This window comes from Capra hircus, chromosome 2, assembly GCF_001704415.2.
Source record: "Capra hircus breed San Clemente chromosome 2, ASM170441v1, whole genome shotgun sequence".
Lineage (NCBI taxonomy): Eukaryota > Metazoa > Chordata > Mammalia > Artiodactyla > Bovidae > Capra > Capra hircus.
The window spans coordinates 80309609-80331791 of record NC_030809.1 but is presented as its reverse complement, the minus strand read 5'-3'; the positions used below and the strand labels follow the sequence as shown (position 1 = coordinate 80331791).

The window sequence follows — 22183 nt, the reverse complement described above, 5'->3', positions numbered from 1 at the left end:
TCTTATAATTTTTTCTAAAGTGTGTTGATTGGATCTTTTGAAATTTGTCTTATCAAAACACCAATTCTCTGGAGCTACAACTAGCATTGGTATATAGAAATGTATATTTTCTCAGAGGATATGGTCCTACAATCGCTATAATTTTAAAAAGTATTATTTTCCATAACTATAATTATAAGCGTTAGAGTAGATAAAAATTAGGATTGGAGTATAAATGGAAGATATAAACCCAGAAAGAAGAATAAAATTTTCATATCTTTCGCTCAATATTTTTATGCTATGATTCTTTTAAGGACATAGGTATAAGCAGAATGGTATAGTGAAAAACAATTTAATTTTGGAATCAGATAAGCATTAGGATTTTACTCTGACACTAGTTGGTAATGAGTGTGTCCTCAGGCAAGTCATACTGTTTTCTTCTGAAAATTTGAGTTGGTAATGACAATTGCAGAGCTGTTGAGTAGAGTGTAAGTAGTGTGTTAATGTGGCCTGCTTAGTGCCTCTTCTCAATAAATAATAATGTATAATGTATTATAGTCTTCATCATATTTAGATTAACATCAGGGCCTCCCTAAGTGGCTCAGATGGTAAAGAATATGCCTGCCATGCTGGAAGCCTGGGTTTGATCACTAGGTCAGGAAGATCCCCTGGAGAATGGAATGGCTTTCTACTCCAGTATTCTTGCCTGGAGAATTCCATGGGCAGAGGAACCTGGTGGGCTACAGTCTATGGTGTCACAAAGATTCAGACATGACTGAGAAATTAACACTTTCTAACCATGGGCTCCTATATTATTCTTACCTTGTCATTATTTTAACTTGAATCTTCTATGAATTTTCCACACACTTAGTCATAGTCAAATTCATATGTATATATATATAGAATATGTAATACATGCTCCCAAATGAACCTGTAATAACTGTATTTTGAGACTTAAATAATAAATTATTTAGAAATATTTATATGGGGAACAAAAGGAGGAATAAGTAGGACAATTCCTAGGTTAGAGACAGGAAAGAAATATAAATTTCATCTGAACTCTACCTCACTAGGACACATCTGTCTAAGCTGTGTATAGTGGATAAATGTAAGTACCACACCAACCATGATTACCCTTGAAAGAAAAAGAAAATTGTTGCCACTTACACATAGCATACATATAACCTGGCAATAAATTTTAGGTGAAAAATAGATAAATTGAACATACTACCTGCAACAATAGAATATTTTTTAACAGCCCATTAATCCATATTATATATTCTATGGGGTTGAAGTAACTATAGAAATAAAATATAGTTTTCTTTTCTGTGCTATAATTTCAACATGTTAAAATGTAAGCCACTTTGGTTTAATGTTTCTTTTTCTGAGTTAATCAGGTAGTGTTTCTAAGAGTCCTGTAATTTATGTCTCAAGGAAGATCCAAAGTCAAATAATACTTATGCAAAGTCAAGAAAGAAAAGACACTGTGTAACTTTTAAGACTTTATCAAATATAATAATTCATAATAATATTTTAACAGAACAAGTATCCAGAAACAAAACAAAATATTAGGTTCTATTTTCAATTTTTAAAGTAATACTAATATTGAAGGACAGGGAAAATGTTAGATTTGTTTTTTAAATGTTTATTTTTTAGGGGAAAAATGTGTATTGTCGTTGTACCTCATTTCTTATCACCATCAGATGCTAATTATAGGACACCGAGCTATGAAATCAGTGTTTTACAACATTAGTGAAAAAGAGAGGAGATCTACATTGTATTAGAATCTCTTTGGTGAAAGTCTTCCTAAAATGTTTTGTACAGTTGACTGCATTATTAGGCAGAGAAAAGCCCAAGATAATTTTAACGTTTCTTTATTAGTTCTTTCATTTTTCTGAAATTCATTTACTGTGTTTTATTGGAATGCTGTGATAATCCTAGGAATTATTCAGGTGAGAAACTCTATTTGTTCTACATTAAGTTATTTTAGAGTGTCATGCAATGCCAGATGACATTTCTTCTGACTTCTTGACCTTATGGACTTAAGGGACCCAGGATACCACGTTACAAACCAAGAGTCTGTGACCAGAGAGCCTGTGTGATTTACCAATAAGAAAACAAAATTGAATCATTAGTAACTTTGCTTTTTCCAAGTCTCCATTAAATTAATACCTTTATTATTATTTTTTTAAATGAGTTACCCTATGCTTTCTTCTACTTCCCACCTTTTTTTTCTCTGTGGAATTTGCGTATCTGTCCTATAACTTCAGTCATAATTGCAAGAGAGATGATGTAACCAAATATTATATAAGTAATAAGTCAAAAAGAAACTGTAGTTGTTTAACACATGTGCACTGTATTCAAATATTGACATAAAGCAAATAGACTGGAAGATATTTCTCCAGGAAAGAGGAGTTTCTTCGGAATCAGAGGAGTATTGCAATTCAGGGTCTGCAACCATGGTGAGCCACATGCAAAGCCTCACAAGGGAAGGAGAACTTTTAAAGAGGGGAAAGGGAAGTTGACAAAGGAGTCTTTTTTTTCCTGTTGGGCTCAGCTATCATCCCAGGGTATGAGAACTCCCCCCTTCATATCTCCCAAATCTACTTAACTGAGATTCTTATTTATTAATTTCTTACACAAATGCATATGTTGTATTTACTTACACGTGTACATATATTTACTGTGAGCATAAGAGGCATGACTCATTTTCTTAGTGAAAATACATTGAATTTTCAATTATTTTACTCATTTTGGAAGTTTTTACCTTTTGGAAACTAATTTCCAGATGCTTCTTTTGGCTGCTTTTTAAAATTAGAATCTAAGAACTGGATAGAATCTTAAAGTCACAGGGAAAATTTCCAAACTGATGGTGTATCTCATTTAATTGTGTTTTGCTTTATTGCACTTTCCAGATACTTTTTTTTAACAAATTGAAAACTTGTGGGAACCTTGTGCTGTCAGATGATAGCATTTTTAGCAATAAAGTATTTATTAATTAAGGTATGTATGTTTTCTAGACATAATGTTACACAAGTATAGTTGAACATAACCTTTATGTTCATCAAAAAATTAAAATATTTAGTGGCTCACTTTATTGAAAATGCAGTTTTTTTGATGTTTTCTGAGACCAAGCCTGCAATATCTCTGATGTATGCCTGTATACCAAATTTCAGAAGTTTCCAAATGCCTTGAGGAATTCATTTTTTCCTAATAAAATTTATGATGTTGGTTAATATATTTCAAATTTCATAGAAAAGAGATTTTAAAATGTGAATTAACCAATTATGCCTAAAGATGTAACATTATTTAAAAATTAATTGTCATCATATCTTACAGTCTGCATATAGTTGCTTACTTGTTTTACCATAACTTACAGTCATACTTCATTTAAAGTCTCTATTCATGTCTACTCCACATCTTCTAAACATTAAACACTTATTTATCTAATGAAAAAAGCATATTTTTTTACAATATTCATATTGATCCTTTAAAGATAAATGAATTTTCATCATTTTTTCAGATTGAAAGATCTTTCTTAGAAATATTGATTAAATTATGCTTTGGTCATTGTCATTTCTTTTTTGAGTACTTTCTCATATGTCAGAGTATTTCTTCAGTTGCTTTGTAGATGACTTTTGATATAGTCTTTTATCTCTGTGTATCAGTTATTGCTTCCTTTTTACTGCTTTTCTATTTTTATTTTTTTGGCTGCACCACATGGCATGTGGGATCTTAGTTCTCAGATATGGGGTTGAACCTGTGCCCCCTGCATTGGAAGGTAGAGAATTAAACACTGGATCTGCCTCCTTTTTACTTCTATCTTGAATCATATTTAGGCTCTGATCATGTTTTTTGGTTTAAAAAAGTAACACTTATTTTAAAATTCATATATCTAGACATGGCTTCTGTAATCATAAAATTTAGTAAAAATGTGTTCACTTTTATAATACTTTCCATTTTAAGCATTATGCCAGTACCACGATGGATACTCAAAGGTAAATTCACACAAAGAAATTGCTTTTATGTAATTTCTTAAGTAAAGAAGCTAGTAGTCAAGGATCCATGTTAACAAGATCTATTAGGAAGCCACCACTTTCCCGACATTATTTAACAAATAATAGCAATTTATGTTGTCACTGGATAGTTTACCAGTATTAAACATGGCTATCACTTGTAGTCTGTATCACTGCTGATCACCCTGGCTGTCTCTCTTTTCCTAGTTCTAGCTACATAATTGGAGAAGGCAATGGCACCCCACTCTAGTACTCTTGCCTGGAAAATCCCATGGATGGAGGAGCCTGATAGGCTGCAGTCCATGGGGTCACTAAGAGTCGGACACGACTGAGCGACTTCACTTTCATTTTTCACTTTCATAGGTTGGAGAAGGAAATGGCAACCCACTCCAGTGTTCTTGCTTGGAGAATCCCAGGGATGGGGGAGCCTGGTGGGCTGCCATCTATGGGGTCGCACAGAGTCGGACACGACTGAAGCGACTTAGCAGCAACAGCTACATAATAGAGTTCAGTCTCCAAAACTTATCATTTCATAATTTTAAGAACAAGGGTGAATATTTTAGCCTCTGATTTAGATTTGAAATATTATTTCTGGGATAATATACAAAAAAGGCCTTTGATATGACCATGCAAAATTAATTTGCTTGTGTTTTGCTTCCCTAGTGGCTCAGATGGTAAAGCGTCTGTCTACAATGCAGGAAACCCAGGTTCGATCCCTGGGTTGGGAAGATCCCCTGGAGAAGGAAATGGCAGCCCACTCCAGTATTCTTGCCTGGAAAATCCCATGTACCACGGAGCCTGGTAGGCTACTGTCCATGGGGTTGCAAAGAGTCAGACATGACTGAGCGACTTCACTTTCACTTTTCACTTTTCCTTTTCATTCTAGTTACTAGTGATTTGCCAAAAACTACATGTTGACATAGACTTTTAACTTTAAATTGTCATGGTTTTAAAAGGAAAATGCAAAGTTCTATAGGAATTATAGTAATGTCATTTAAAATTCTCATTTCCTAAAGTATATTTTGTTAGTACTGAGAAAATGCTCAATGGCAACTTTTTGGAAGAATTACTATCAGGAGTACTTTGTGAAGTCCTCTTAAAAAAGAAAGAAAAAAAAAAAAAAAAAAGACTCAGAGTAGGCCTGGAGGGGCAACCTGGGAAGCATGACTGCCAAAAAGGCCCAAGTCCCATAAAGAGAGCAAGGCCATATGAGGGCCAATGGTAAACACCATTCAAATCTTCTCATAAATGTTGCAGTGCAGGGAACTGTTGGGCCAACTGAGATGGCGCGGTGGGTAAGATAAGCCTTATCCAACAGACCAGAGGGCATGATGACAGAGGGGAGTTGCAGGGATAAAAACTCCCCATGCATGTGTGGGATCGAGAATTCAGTTGTTACCCACTAGAATGTGTTTTGTTTAAACGGTTGTGTTTAAAAATTTAAGGAAAAAGATAGACCTAAAAAAGTGTGACAAAAATGATCAAGTAAATCTTGCTATAATTCACTTATGAATAAACTAAGAGTTGATAGTGTCTCAGATTTTAAAGAAATATCAAAATTCAAAATAATTGGTATTTTTGATATTCAGTTCAATTCAGTTCAGTCGCTCAGTCATGTCCAACTCTTTGCGACCCCATGAAGTTCAGCATGCCAGGCCTCCCTGTCCATCACCAACTCCCGGAGTTCACTTAAACTCATGTCCATCGAGTCAGTGATGCCATCCAGCCATCTCATCCTCTGTTGTCCCCTTCTCCTCCTGCCCCTAATCCCTCCCAGCATCAGAGTCTTTTCCAATGAGTCAACTCTTCACATGAGGTGGCCAAAGTATTGGAGTTTCATCTTTAGCATCAGTCCTTCCAATGAACACTCAGGACTTATCTCCTTTAGAATGGACTGGTTGGATCTCCTTGCAATCCAAAGGACTCTTATAGAATTATGAAATATTGGCTGGTATGTATGGAAACTGGTGAACCAAATACTAAAGAATTGAAAGTATTTAGAGACTCATTTCTACTGGGCACAAAGAATTCTCTTTATATAATGAAACAATTTATGAGAAATAACGTAACTTTTATATTTCAGATATATGGAAATTATGGGGAGAGTAAAGTAACAGTTTAGGTACATTCATGGATAATAAGTTAAAATAAGGTAAAATATTGGTAGTAGGATTTTATAGAAAGAGTGGTAGATGGAGAGTTTGATGAACTTAATTCTAAGAACCTAATTTCCATTAAGGAGGTATACATAGATTTAGGCAAGCCTAACATTCATGATTTCAGTTTCTTTAGGAGTAAAATAGTCTTATATAATCAAACATTTTCTTATTTCTTTGTTTTTCAAGCACAAAAATCTATTGTTATTATTCATGCATTTTTTTTCTAAATTCCAGGAGTAAAGCTATAGATTGATACAGAATTGTGTAGCTAGATAAGAGGTGAATAGATTGGCTGAAGGATTTTGGGCAGCCTGAGTCCAATTCTGTCACATTGGTAGCTCTGAGACAAGCTAAAGAATAAAATGTGAAAATATTGATGGTCCCCCAGCCTTCAGATGCAGGTTATGATTCTAAGTCAATTGTCTTAGAGAGAAAACCAAGTATTTGCCACAAAATGACTTTGGCTACTGCTGTCAGGGAAAAATAGTAAAGAATGTAGGCCACAGATCTATCTCTATGTCATTTTTTTCTGTCTTTACACCAGTGAATTGAAGGAGGTTTTTTCATGCCTCTTTTTCTTTTTTTTTTTAATGTCTATTGAGTAAGTTGTGTGTGTGAGGATTTATGATTCCATGAATATTGTCTTGGGAGATAAAAGGTCTGATATTGAGTAAATCATGTTAACTCTGCATGAATTACTTTCATGATATGAAAATTTTTATCTTGGGAAATATTAGTACGCTTCTTTGAATTCCTTGGATGAACTGTTTACAATCATCTTTTCTCTTATTATTACTACCTTATTTCTTTCTTGTAATCAGTCCTGATTATCTGATCTTATTTTGACAAAATTGTCTGCTGAATTAATTAATCCTTTGAATTGGCTGACCATCTCTTTTTAGAATTGTTTCCTGTGCTAATTCTATGCTTTGCTTGTAGGGGTCTAGTCCCGGTGGATCTAGGGTAATTCGAAGCAGGGATGGAGTTGGCGATGAAAGAGAGATTAATTAGAAATTTAAAGAGAGATTAGGGAAGAATAATGTAGTGAAAAAATAGAGGAGAAGAGAGGCTTGGTTTACACAGAAAGCTAATAACGTCTTAAGACAAGAAACTTGCACTGTCTACGTTAGGCCACAGTTGCCTGCTTGAATAGCGCAGGGTGTCCCGCCTTGGGCTCCCTCTTGCATGGGTCTTAGAAGCCCGGGCAAATAAGTAGACACGGAGAGCCTCTGTGTTCCAAGGGATCAGCCTGAAAAAGAGAGGGGGAGAGAAGGAGAAAGAGAGAGAAAGAGTCGACACGGGGGAGGCCAAGCTTGTGCAATTCCCCATAACTTTATTCTCAAAAGGTGTTTATATACCCTAAGTTTTACATAATGGAAGATACAGAGTCATGCAGGGGCAGCAGTCCTGACCCTTATCGATACCAGGCTTTCTTTTTGCATATCTTTCCATATACAAAAGGTCTCAGGTGATTTACATTATCTTATGGCCAAGAGGCCTGTTAACACTTTATGGCTCTCTTCTTTAATGTATGTTAATTTCATTTCCTCTGAAGTGTTTTTCTTTAATCTGCATCACCTTTAAAGCACTAAATAAAGTTGCATCTTTGTAGAACAAAGGTGCAGTGGGTTATAACAAAGAAAGTACTTAACTTAAAGATCTAATGTTGTTAATACTAGGGCTACTACCTGTTTTTTTTACATACCAACTATATCAACAAATAAAAGATGTGAAAACTTGGCAGCAAGTATTGGCTCAACAATGAAACCCTTAACCAGTCCTATTCTAATGATTTTGACTCCTCAGAAGCCCCTACATTTTTAGGATGTTTTAAGCTTCCTATGTCTCTCATGGGAGGCTGCAAACAATCACATGCACAGCTGTAAGAGTCCGGCAGGCAGGCTAGAAAGCCATCAGAGGGGTTTTTGGATTAAAACACTCTTATTATGTCCAGGAGACTTATTATCTAAAAGCTCTAAATTAACTTTTTCCAGAAAAAGGTGATGGGAAGACAGCCCCCTGTTAACGTCAGAGGAGTTGGTGAAAGGCATAATACAGAAAAGCAGACAAATTTTGGTTCTGGGGGTAGATGCTCGAAAAAATCAGGGGCCCTGAGGCCTGATCCCGCCTTTGCATTTTGTCAGGCCCCCTTCCTCATGACCTTTGTCACAAGCGGGATTTCCCATGCTGGCTCCCGGCATTTGCTTTTTCAATGTTTATTGTTATGGGTATGTCATTGTAGTTACCTGTTAGTAAACAAGGTCTTTGATTTGATTAAGTAAAATTTTATTTTGAAATCTTATGTTTTGCTGTTGTTGATTTCCAGGGAATTTTTTTTTTTAAGTTTAGAATTCACATGTTTAAAATCTATATAACTGTATTGTCAGGGGAGTGTGTAATTTCCTCGGTTCTGTCTCATCACAACAAAAATTTGAAGTGATGGATGAACCAGCATTACAACCCTTGGATGGACCAGTATTACAGCTCCGTGTTACAGCTCAGTTCAATTTAGAAAGTAAAGGAAAATACATCCTAGAGGCATGAGGGCATGCCTACCCAAAAAATGCGAAGAGAAGAGAAGCCCCACTTTTTATGTTTTCTCTCTTCCCCCTGAGGCTGCTGTAGGTAAACTGGGCCAGCAAGGAGGGCTGTTTGTTTCACCCAAAGTTCTTACTCTGGTCCTTGGACCTTCCTTTGTTCTATTTTCAAGGGCTTTCCCCTTTCTTGTCTTTTAGCCACCACCATTTTGGACTCCTTTTTCCTACTCTAACTACCTAACATTCCCCCCTTAAGAGATAGGAGGCCCAATTCTTTGGGAATAGGGAATCAAGGTTTCTCTGGCTACTTCCTGCTGAACTGGGACAACAGCGAGGGGCATTGGGCCTCCCCTGCTTGCTATTCTCAAGCCTCAGAGTCCTTATAACAGTGTCCATCTAAGAGTTAGTGATATTTTCATGGTTGGCTGTAGTTTTATATATCCTTGTTGAACTGGCACTGCATGTCTTAGCTTGTTGACCTGGGCAGAGAAAAAAATGGTTTAGACAATTGATAATACATGGAGCAATCATAAGCAGCATCAACATGGTAATAACAGGGATTATTAGGGGCATTCAGTTCAGTTCAGTTCAGTTGCTCAGTTGTGTCTGACTCTTTGTGACCCCATGAATCACAGCACGCCAAGCCTCCCTGTCCATCACCAACTCCCAGAATTCACTCAGACTCACATCCATCGAGTCAGTGATGCGATCCAGCCATCTCATCCTCTGTCGTCCCCTTCTCCTCCTGCCCCTAATCCCTCCCAGCATCAAAGTCTTTTCCAATGAGTCAACTCTTTGCATGAGGTGGCTAAAGTACTGGAGTTTCAGCTTTAGCATCATTCCTTCCAAAGAAATCCCAGGACTGATCTCCTTCAGAATGGACTGGTTGGATCTCCTTGCATCCAAGGGACTCTCAAGAGTCTTTTCCAACACCACAGTTGAAAAGCATCAATTCTTCGGCGCTCAGCCTTCTTCACAGTCCAAATCTCACATCCATACATGACCACTGGGAATAGCCTTGACTAGACAGACCTTAGTCAGCAAAGTAATGTCTCTGTTTTTGAATATGCTATCTAGGTTGGTCATAACCTTTCTTCCAAGGAGTAAGCGTCTTTTAATTTCCATCTGCAATCACCATCTGCAGTGATTTTGGAGCCCCCCAAAATAAAGTCTGACACTGTTTCCACTGTTTCTCCATCTATTTCATGAAGTGATGGGACTGGATGCCACGATCTTCGTTTTCTGAATGTTGAGCTTTAAGCCAACTTTCTCACTCTCCCCTTTCACTTTCATCAAGAGGCTTTTTAGTTCCTCTTCACTTTCTGCCATAAGGGTGGTGTCATCTGTATATCTGAGGTTATTGATATTTCTCCTGGCAATCTTGATTCCAGCTTGTGTTTCTTCCAGTCCAGCATTTCTCATGATGTACTCTGCATATAAGTTAACTAAGCAGGGTGACAATATACAGAAGCCAACTCCAAATTTCCCATCAACAGGAGGATCTCCCAAAGAGAGATTGTAGCCACCCCAAGAACTCCCCAGCTCATTCTTTGAGGTCCTGTAGGGTCTAGAATGATTTTCTTGAGGACTGTGAGACTTTCTTTAACTTAGCTGGAAGTATTTACCCAGAAACAACACATCTCATTCAAGATGGCTCAAATCCCTCCTTGTTCAGGGATCAGGAGATCTATCTTGTGTCTATTTTGGAGTACAACCCCTGACAAGCTGTGTTGGCTCTATAGAACTGTCCTGAGAAATCTTAGCCCCAGAAACTTGATTTTGGGGGTGTTCATTAGAATGGGACTCATTTGTAGTCTGAGATCTCCCAGAGGCTCACAGGTGTATTGAGTGTCCTCTTCTGTTTTCTTCCATGGCTTGACTCGTGAGTAGTGAATCCAGGAGTCATGTCTTGGTACCTTGACTGTTGTGGGGGTAGAAAGTATTACAGGGTAGGGGCCCTTCCATGTGGGCTGGAGTTGAGCCTTTGGGGATCCATCTTTCTAGATTTTAATTAGGACTTGAGTCCCTGGAGCATATAGTGGTGACTCCTTAGAATCTTTGGATCCTGGTTGACACCCCACAAGTGTATATCCTATTGGAATTTCCCAATGACCATGGTATAAGACTGGAGGGTCTGAGCCTCTGGATCTAAGAAGAGGTCATCGACATAAACAAAAGGTCTCTGATATAGCATCTCATAGGGACTAAGACCAACCTGTTCCTTAGGGGCAATATGAGTGTGGAGGAGAGCTATTTGTAAAGCCTTCTTCCATCCTAGGGAGGTCTCCTGGGTTATCTTTTTTATCACTGATTTTAAGAATTGGTTGGCTCTTTCTACTTTTCCTGAAGACTGAGGCCTCCAGGCACAATGGAGATAATAAGTAATGTCCAATGCTTTAGAGATCCCTTGGGTGACCTTAGAAGTAAATGATGTCCCATTGTCACTTTATAATGACCTGGGTAGACCAAATTTTGGAATGATTTCATGGAGCAGTTTTTTTTTTACCACCTCCTCAGCCTTCTCAGTCTTGGAGGGAAAGCCTTCAATCCATCCTGTGAATGTATCTGTCATGACTAATAGGTATTTATACACTTGAGAAACTGGCATCTGGTTGAAGTCCATCTTCCAGTCCTCTCCTGGGTAGATCCCACGTTGCTGGACAGGCTGGGCCAGCTGGGGTCTTCAAGCTTCTTGGGGGTTGTTTAATTGGCAGGTGGAACAAGCAAAGACCATTTGCCTTATAGTCGTTTGGAGGCCTATTCCTCTGAAGGACCTTTCTAGTAATCTTTGGAGGGCCTTTTCCCCTAAATGAATGGTGGCATGTGAGAAGTTAACCAACTTTCATTGGAGGTTCCTAGGCAGAAAAAAGGAGTTCCTCCTTTTGGAACCACCCCATATCATCTTCTTAAAAGTCCTCACCCTTAGCTTTAAGAGTCTCACCTTCAGTATATGAAGGAGTTTCTGGCAAATTAGTCTGTGGAACTAATATGCCAACCCCTCTTAAGTCATTGTTCTGTAATGCTGCTCTCTTTGCTGCCTGATCAACTGCTTGGTTCCTTCATGCCACTTCCATGCTCTCTTTTTGGTGTTCTTTACAATGGGAGACTGAAACATCGGCAGGCAGATACACTGTCTCCAACAGCCTAAGGATTTGATCACCATGTTTGATTGGGGACCCTCGGGTGGTCAAGTGGCCTCTTTCTTTCCAAATAGCAGCATGTGCATGTAGCACCAGAGAGGCATAGTTGGAATCAGTGTAAATGGCTACTCTTTTTCCTTTCCCTAGCTCTAAAGTTTGAGTCAGGGCTATGAACTCAGCTAATTGGGCTGAAGTACCTGGTGGCAAAGGTTTAGTCTCTGTGGCCTCAAAATTGGAGATTACTGCATATCCAGCTCTTCTTTTTTCCATCTAAGACAAAGCTGCTACCATCAGTGTACAGAATTTCCTCAGGATTGGTCAGAGGATCTTCTGAAAGTCCCTCTCAGGGTTTTGTCCTAATGGACAAAGGTTTTGTCCAAGGTTTCTGCCACATCCAGTTGCACCCTTGGCTCCAGCCCTGTGATAGTTGTCTGTGACAGGTGGCCTGGCTGGAGTGGGCTGCTTCAGTCCTGTTGACCATCATGAAGGAAGGCTTGGTGCTTGACCTTGAGGCTCTGGTTTCTTGAGGGCAGAGTTCCACCCAAAGTCCCAATTGATGATATTTGTAGCAAGCTATTTTAGGAGACTTGGACCTGTCACTTGGACACTTGTTGGCCCAAAGTCCCATCTGTCTACAGATTAGATATTTGCCTCATGCCTTGTCCTTCAAGGACTCAGAGTTTGCCATAGGGCTTCCCTGGATGCCTTGTCTCTTTCCTTTTCTCCCTCTCCTGGGCCTTGGCCTCCCTCCTCTGTTCTCTCTTCTAAAGGTACTGGTGGCTGTCAGGATCATCTCGTCTAAAGAGGCAGCAGGGTCCTGCTGCTGTAGCTATTGTAACTTTATCTTGATGTCTAATGTGCATTGGGGCAGGAATTTGTCTTTTAAAATCACTTGTCCCTCATAAAAGTCTAGGTCCAGGTTGGTAAACTTTTGGAGGGCCTCTTTTAGCCTTTCCAGAAAGGCAACAGGGTTCTCCTTGGGCTCCTGAGTTATTGCTGAGTTCCAGGCATAGCTGATTAGTTTTTACTGGGCTGTTTTCAGTCCTGCCTTCACACAGATCAGAAAATGATCCCTTTCCCAGATGTGCTCAGGATCATTATAATTCCAGTTAGGATCTGAGGAGGGGTGCCAGGGTCCAGCCCTGGTGGATCCAGGGAATTTGAAGTGGGGATGGAGTCAGCAAGGAAAAACTTATTTATTTAGAAATATAGAGATATTAGGAAAGAATAGTGTAGTAGGAAAATAAGTGGAGAAAAGAGGCTGAACAATTTGGTTTACACAGGAGACCAATAAAGTTCCAAGACAAGGAACTTGCACCATCTACGTAGGCCACTGGCGCCCACTTGAATAGCGGAGGGTGCCCCACCTTGGGCTCCCTCTCGCGTGGGTCTTAGAAGCCAGGGCAAATAAGTAGACATGGAGAGCCTCTGTGCTCCAGATGGGAATTCAGCCAGAAAAGGGAGAAAATAATGACATGGAGGAGCCAAGCATCAGTGCCAGACCCACAAATTTATTTTCAAAAGCAGCTTATATACCCCAAGTTGTACATAAAGAAATAATGGAATATGCAAGGTTATGCAGGGGCAGCAGTCCTGACCCTTATTGAGACCAGGTTTTCTTTTTGCATACCTTCCCATATACAAAAGGTCTTAGGTTGTTTTACATCATCTTCTGGCCAGGGGGCCTGTTAACATTTTTATGGCTCTTTTCCTAGATAAATGTCTATCAACCAGAAAACTCTTTTTCCCTTGAAGTGTTTTTTCTTTAATCTGCATCAGCCTCAAAGTACTAAATAAAGTTATATTCCTGTAGAACAAAAGTGCAGTGGGTTATAACAAAGAAAGTACTTAACTCAAGGATCTAATGTTGCTAATACCAGGGCTACTACCTGTTTTTTCTACATACCAACTATATCAACAAATAAAAGATATGAAAACTTGGCAGCAAGTATTGGCTCAACAAATGAAACCCTTAATCAGTCCTACTCTAATGATTTTGACTCCTTGGAAGCCCCTACATTCCTAGGATGTTTTAAGCTTCCTGTGCCCCTTGCGGTCAGGAGGCCACAAACAATCACATGTGCAGCTGTAAGAGTCCAGCAGGCAGGCTAGAAAGCCATCAGAGGGGTTTTTGGATTGAAACACTCTTATTATGCCCAGGAGACTTATTATCTAAAAGTTCTAAATTAACTCTTTCCAGAAAAAGGTGGTAGGGGGACAGCCCCCTGTTAATGTCAAAAGAGTAGGTGGAAAGCATAACACAGTAAAGCAGGCAGAATCTGGTTTTGGGGCAGATGCATGAGCAGATCCAGCGAGGCTCCCTTAAGGTCTGACTCGCCTTTGCCTGCCGGGCCCTTTAACCTCATGACATTTGCCATGGGTGGGACTCCTCGTGCTGGCTCCCAGCAGAGGGGACTGCAGTTTTCCCTACTGGGAATTTATCACTTGACATGTGAAGCCCCGTAGCATACCTTTGGGCTTCCTTTAAGACCCTAGCATGCTCAGGGTCAGATAGAAAGAAAGAAAGTGAAGTCGCTCAGTCCTGTCAGACTCTTCGCCACCCCATGGATGGCAGCCTACAAGGCTCCTCCATCCATAGAATTTTCCAGGCAAGGGTACTGGAGTGGGTTGCCATTTCTTTCTCCAGGGGATATTTCTGACCCAGGGATCAAACCCAAGTCTGCTGCATTGCAGGTAGACACTTTACCATCCAAGCCACCAGGGAAGCCCCCAGGGTCAGATAAAGTTTGGCTAAATATGACCATGATGTCCTTTCACATCAAGTCAAAGGCCATTGTAATGTATTGGAATGTATCTATATATTTGCCTGTGTCATCTGTATAGCTTCCAAGGTCTTAGTTCTAAGAGGGAGAATGGCTTATGGACCTAGGTTGGTCTGATTTCTCCTCATTTCGACTAAGGGACATACTTGAGTTGGCTTTTGTGGAGGGGTGTTCCCAGATATGGGAGTATGTTTGGGTATGAGGAAGGAGCACTGGCAACTCAGGAGCCATGGGAAGTGAGCCTTCACGTGAAGGTTCATTCTCTTAGTTACCTGTGCCTAACACCATTTGTCTAATAGGCTCACTTTTAGGGCATACAACAATCCTGTACTTAAGACAGAGTTCCTTCATATCTCTTATTTGGAAGAAAATCTGGACATTCCCTTGTTTTTTTGCAGAATAAGTCTAGCTGCAGGATGGTATTATAATTTAAATTCCCATCCCCAGGCCAGTGTTCCTTGTCCCCCAGAGGATACCGTGGCCAACAGTGGCACAAAAGAATTTTAAGTGACTTCTCTTTAGGGTTAGAGGATTAAACAGATTCCAGTTATCAAGGATGCATCTCAAGGGTGTCTGCCAGGAAGTGGATTGGTTATTTCCCATCTGAAAGACAGTCATGACGGGGGGGTGGGGAAGAAACAAGAAAAAAATAATAGGCCTCCTTCAGTTTCCATGGGTGGACTTCCTTAGGGGTGAGTCTTTTTGAGACTTATCCTACCCAGTACTGTTACAACCTGAGAGCCAGGTGTCCCTGGGTCAGGGTGCAGATCCCCAGCCAAGCTAAGGTGTGACAGCCTCCTGGAGATCAAATTACCAGGCAGGTTGAGGCAGGTCGGCCTCCCAAGAGTTGGGTCCCTGGATAGGTCAAGGCATGTCGACCCCCTGGGACTCCTGGACTGGCAGATACCTGAGTAGGTTGAGGCATGACAACATTCTGAGGACCAGATTCCTAGGCAGGTCAAGTCAGGTCAACCTCCTGGGATCCCCAGATTGGAGCTGGGCATCCCCAAGGTCTCCAGTGTGACCAGTGCTGAGTAGGACTAAAGGTTTGCAATTTTAACTCATTGGCAGCTTGTTCACCGCAGATGGGAATAGATATCACAATGTAAAGCAATCCAGGCCTGTGCCCTGAGACTGTGAACCTGGTAAAGCAGCCATAAGCCTTATCCTCTTACTGCTCTAAGGGAATGTAAGTCACTGATTTCTTCCTCTACTCCTCCATAAGAGCAGGTTAGGGTGTCTCCAATGGTAAACATTTCATTGTCATAGGCCCACTTTAGGTAATAACAGAAATAACGACAAAGGAGTGGGTTACCTGGTCCTGTTAGGAGCATTAAGATATTTTAATAAGTGGGATGGAGCAGTGTTGTCTACAAGGGTGCAGGGTCCTGGTTTTAGGAGTTAGTAATTGGCTTAAGAACAAATTGATAAGAGGCAACAGACCACGTGTTCCATAAAAGTGGAGTGGAGATTTGATCCAGGGGTATGTTTGTAACTTTAGGAAAAGGGTGGTAAGGGTTTAGGCCCAAATGGCCTGCAGGGCTAACTCCCAAAGTGGCAAACATTATCCCTGGAAGCGCAATTGCCCTTGAAGGGATGCCAGCAGATGAACTTCCAGCAGGCACTCTGTGCCTGTCACTTGCCCTAGCGGGTCCACTGAGAAATAGCTGTTGTTGCACATGTTGTAGCAAACATAGAAGATGAAGGCCTGAATTATCTTGAGATATTGGATATTATACAATATTGCCCTCCCAAGGACTAGCTACTTTCTGGGTGTCCCAAGGGCATAACATAAAACCAATTAAAATTAAATGGGTCCATGATAACAAGTCAAATTCAAATAAACCTTGATTCCCATTCTGCAAGCTAAATGACACACCCAGAGGTGGCAAGACAGTTCCAAGTCACTGTCAAAAGACAGAGGAGTGGTTGGTTCCCCAATGGTTGGGAGATCCTCCCACTCATTAGCATATAAGTTCACCTAGCTGGCAGAAAATAGCCACATCACATTCCACGGCTACTGCACTCTCCTCTGTGATGGCCCACACCCTGTGGAGTGTGCTTCTCTCTGAATAGGAACAAATCCACCTCTTACCTATCTTTGTGTCTCTAACTGAATTTTTGCAATGAGACATCAGATCCTGAGCTTCATTAGGTCCTGAAGCCAGGCACAATGGATTTTGGCTAGGCTCGAGGCCTGGGGGGAAAAGAGCTGAAAGACAGGAGGAAAAAGCAGTGGTAAAAAAACACTGAGGAATTCCCTTCATAACCTGCCAGAAAATCTGCTAAATATCTCACCTGTGCTAACAGTTTTCATTGGGCTGATCCTTGGCACAGAACCCCCACCTGCTTGGGCAATGGCTACTGGGGCCCAGCAGATAGTGGAGCCTTTGGGACACACTGAGGAGTAGCCCCTGCCAGAGTCCCTCAGTTGCACCCGCTGCAGGAAATGAGAGATTGTAAAGGAATTAAGATTTTGTTAGGCATATGTTCTTTCAGCCATCAGCATGAGGACCTCCTACCTTAACTGGAGGTCTTCTGGAATCTGAGACTGAGCCACGTGAGCGCACGTGAGCTTTCTGCTGAGTTTGTTTTTTGCTGTCCCAGTTTCCTCTACTGGGCTGCTTGTCACTTCCCCGGTGCTGGGTTTTCTTCCTGTTCAGCTTCCACCACAAGAGCGTCTTGTCTTTCGCAGAGTTAGACCCCTGCTGTGCATGGCTTCCTCTTTGTGGGGGTGAGAGGAGGTTGTTTCAGCCAGATTAAATCCGACAAATGGCACTATAGATGTCAGGGGAGTGTGTAATTTCCCCGGTTCTGTCTTGTCACAACAAAAATTTGAAGTGACGTACGGACCAGCATTACAGCCCTTAGTCAGGCCAGTGTTACAGCTCCGTGTTACAGCTCCATTTTATTTAGAAAGTAAAAGAAAATACATCCTTGAGGTATGAGGGCATGCTGACCCAAAGGACGTTAAGAGAAGAGAGGCCCTCTTTTTGTATGTTTTCTCTCCTCCCCCTGAGCCTGCCCTATGTAAATTGGGCTAGACTGGAGGGCTGTTTGTTTCACCTGAGGTTCTCACTCTGCCTCAGACCTTCCTTTGTTCTATTTTCGCAGGCTTTTCCCTTCTTTGTCTTTTAACCATCACCACTTTGGACTCCTTATTCCTATTCTAACTACCTAACATGTATGATGGCAACTAAACTGAGTTTTTTGTTTGTGTTTGTTTCCTTACTCTCAAGATATTGACATCATTCAGGCAAAGTTTGATTTAACTTTTCTACTTCAGCTGTCTATGTTCAAAAAAAGGCTTGTAACTTATCCCTTTTCCAGAGGATCTTTCCAACCCAAGAATCTAACCAGGGTCTCCTGCATTGCATGCAGATTCTTTACCAGCTGAGCTACCAGAGAAGCCTGATTTAAAACACATATGTCACTTTTCAGTGCAGTAGTATAGAGCTCTATACAGCTGTTCTTCACTGAGAGAAGGTTGAGTTCCTTGATGTGGCAGAATTGACATATTTTCATTTTTCTTGCAGTATAATGAATCTAAACAGTCCTTCATCATGTGATTTTCTTTGGCTTTTAGTTACTGAAATGTATTCCTATAAAAGATACTAAAATTATGCATATCCTGTGTCCTCAAATAGTTATGATCACTTTATTTGCTTATCTAATATTTCCTCTGTGGATTGTGTGGAAGAGAGGGATAGAGCTCTGATCACATTAGCAAATAGGAAACAAATAAAGTCAAACACAATAACATATTAACATAATGATAGAACTGAGTGAAGAAAAGTCAGAAGTTTGCAAAGTTCAGCATTTTTTGGACACAGGACATGCATACTTTAAATAACTTTTGTAGGAGTATATTTCTGTGACTAAAATAAGGGAAAATCACTTGATGAAGGACTGTTTAGATTAATCATACTGCAAGAAAAATGAAGAGATGTCAGACATAATCAGTAACATCTTTCCTATTGGATGTTTTTATATCTTTCACAGAATTCCCAACTTGTGAACCACTAACTCAGTTTATATGCAAAAGTGGAAGATGCATTAGCAGCAAGTGGCACTGCGACTCTGGCAAGTACCAAATGTTCACTAGACTGCACTGATTTGATTGGAGGCCTGGCTGTCTGTGCAACTTCACTTCTTTCAGAGGTGGTTTGTAAGAGAATTTTGCCAAGTCCAGCAAAATGGCTGAGACAAGTGGTGAGAGGGCAGCTGGCCTGTCAATGGGGATTAGCCTTAAGGGCAATGGAGCTCAATAGCCATCCCTTGGGGCTATCTATGATGGGGATTTGTTTTCAGATATTATGCTGGATCTAGTCTAAGTCAACAAACAAGATATGAAAGGAACAATTGAGAAAATATCCTGGACAATTCAGGTTCCTCAAAGCATTGATGTAAAATGCTCTGTAATGTGAGGATGGAGTAGTTTATAAATTATTATGTAAGACCCAGATGATCTCAGCTCTGTCACCTTGGCTTTTTATGTACAAACGGTATTTTTTCTTCACTCAGTTCTATCATTATGTTAAATTATGCCAAATACGGTAAATGAATTATACATAAATTGATGCAACCTCAGCCATTGGTTTGAGTTTAATCTGTTTTCCCTTCACATTCCTCTTGGTTCCCTCCTGCAGCAATTGTTATTACAGAATATAAATCATTGCTAATGATAGCATACCAACAATTTCCTGATATAAATATATACTTAAGAACCAGCAGTGTAAGGGTACAGAGTGAGCCCTCATGTGGGAGAATGGAGAAAAGGGACCTGAATTAAAGACAGTTATAAACACTAGGGCATAGATGTTATAGGTCTAAATAGTAATTTTCCAACAATAATTATATCACAAGCTGTATCATTTCAGGAAATTCCTACAATCACCATTGTCTTCCCCACTTCATAATTATTTCATGTTGTATAGTTTAATCCAGTCAGTGGTTAGTCATTTCTGAGTGAAATAGAAATTAAGCTTCAAGATCCAAAGTGAAGGATGTTTTCCCCTTTAATTTAGTGGTTGGCATTCAATCAGAAACAAAGCAATATAAAAATGGAAATAATTTTCCCACTGCTCATGGGAAATGTTGATGATTGATTTATCATTCCTTTTTTCAATAATAGAAGAAAGCACTCAATACCAAAAATAAATGCTAAGTATTTCATAAAAAAATGTTTCTCCACGGATAATTTTTCACCACCTGGTTGTTAATGCTTCTTTCCAGATGATGACTGTGGAGATGGGAGTGATGAGGTTGGCTGTGTACATTCCTGCTTTGATAACCAGTTCAGTTGTTCCAGTGGCAGATGTATCCCAGGCCATTGGGCCTGTGATGGTGACAATGACTGTGGAGACTTCAGTGATGAAATCAATTGCACCAGAGAAGGTTAGTAATTTGTAAATCTACAAAACTCAATATCAATTTTAAATTGATATATAATATTTGGAGTATTTTAGAGTGAAATTACAGAAAAAAAAATTTCTTATCACATAAAAAATTGTAAGTGGAACTGTATAAAATCATTTGTTGATCTCTTTTTCCTTTCTTTTACCTGGTTTCTCAATCTTTATTCTTTCTTATACTTTGATACCAGCTTAGTGATCTTTACTTCCTATTTTATTAGATGCTTTACTTTAATTTGATGCTTTATATCAGTTCAGTTCAGTCACTCAGTCATGTCCGACTCTTTGCAACCCCATGAATCGCAGCACGCCAGGCCTCTCTGTCCATCACCAACTCCCGGAGTTCACTTAAACTTATGTCCATCAAGTCGGTGATGCCATCCAGCCATCTCATCCTCTGTTGTCCCCTTCTCCTCCTGCCCCCAATCCCTCCTGGCATCAGAGTCTTTTCCAGTGAGTCAACTCTTTGCATGAGGTGGCCAAAGTATTGGAGTTTCAGCTTCAGCATCAGTCCTTCCAAAGAACACACAAGACTGATCTCCTTTAGGATGGACTGGTTGGATCTCCTTGCAGTCCAAGGGACTCTCAAGAGTCTTCTCCAACACCACAGTTCAAAAGCATCAATTCTTTAGTGCTCAGCTTTCTTCACAGTCCAAATCTCACATCCATACATGACCACTGGAAATACCATAGGCTTGACTAGATGGACCTTTGTTGGCAAAGTAATGTCTTTGCTTTTGAATATGCTATCTAGGTTGGTCATAACTTTCCTTCCAAGGAATAAGAGTCTTTAAGTTTCATGGCTGCAATCACCATCTACAGTGATTTTGGAGCCCCCCAAAATAAAGTCTGATGCTGTTTCCACTGTTTCCCCATCTATTTCCCATGAAGTGATGGGACCGGATGCCATGATCTTCATTTTCTGAATATTGAGCTTTACACCAACTTTTTCACTCTCCTCTTTCACTTTCATCAAGAGGCTCCTTAGCTCCTCTTCACTTTCTGCCATAAGGGTGGTGTCATCTGCATATCTGAGGTTATTGATATTTCTCCCGGCAATCTTGATTCCAGCTTGTGCTTCATCCAGCCCAGCCTTTCTCATGATGTACTCTGCATATAAGTTAAATAAGCAGGGTGACAATATACAACCTTGACGTACTCCTTTTCCTATTTGGAACCAGTCTGTTGTTCCATGTCCAGTTCTAACTGTTGCTTCCTGACCTGCATAGAGGTTTCTCAAGAGGAAGGTCAGGTGGTCTGGTATTCCCATCACTCTCAGAATTTTCCAGTTTACTGTGATCCACACAGTCAAAGGCTTTGGCATAGTCAATCAAGCAGAAATAGATGTTTTTCTGGAACTCTCTTGCTCTTTCCATGATCCAGCGGATGTTGGCAATTTGATCTCTGGTTCCTCTGCCTTTTTGAAAACCAGCTTGAACATCAGGAAGTTCACAATTCATGTATTGCTGAAGCCTTGGCTTGGAGAATTTTGAGCATTACTTTACTAGCATGTGAGATGAATGCATTTGTGCAATACTTTGAGCATTCTTCGTCATTGCCTTTCTTTGGGATTGGAATGAAAACTGACCTTTTCCAGTCCTGTGGCGACTGCTGAGTTTTCCAGTTTGCTGGCATATTGAGCGAAGCACTTTCACAGTATCATCTTTCAGGATTTGAAATAGCTCAACTGGAATTCCATCACCTCCACTAGCTTTGTTCATAGTGATGCTTTCTAAGGCCCATTTGTCTTCACATTCGAGGATGTCTGGCTCTAGGTGAGTGATCACATCATCGTGATTATCTGGGTCATGGAGATCTTTTTTGTACAGTTCTGTGTATTCTTGCCACCTCTTCTTAATATCTTCTGCTTCTGTTAGTTCCATACCATTTCTGCCTTTTATCAAGTCCATCTTTGCATGAAATAGTCCCTTGGTATCTCTAATTTTCTTGAAGAGATCTCTAGTCTTTCCCATTCTGTTCTTTTCCTCTATTTCTTTGCACTGATCACTGAGGAAGGCTTTCTTATCTCTCCTTGCTATTCTTTGGAACTTTGCATTCAGATGCTTATATCTTTCCTATTCTCCTTTGCTTTTCACTTCTCTTCTTTTCACAGCTATTTGTAAGGCCTCCCCAGACAGCCATTTTGCTTTTTTGC

At 40.1% G+C, this 22183-nt stretch overlaps 1 protein-coding gene across 1 annotated transcript in view; it reads left to right on the top strand.

Annotated features, from left to right (window-relative positions):
• The window catches only part of LRP1B (LDL receptor related protein 1B), a 2198408-nt gene that overhangs the window by 1311989 nt on the left and 864236 nt on the right, over window positions 1–22183 (top strand). The window contains 2 exon segments of the mRNA XM_018062463.1: window positions 18617–18697; window positions 19850–20011. Of these exon segments, the coding sequence (XP_017917952.1) occupies window positions 18617–18697; window positions 19850–20011 (243 nt within the window).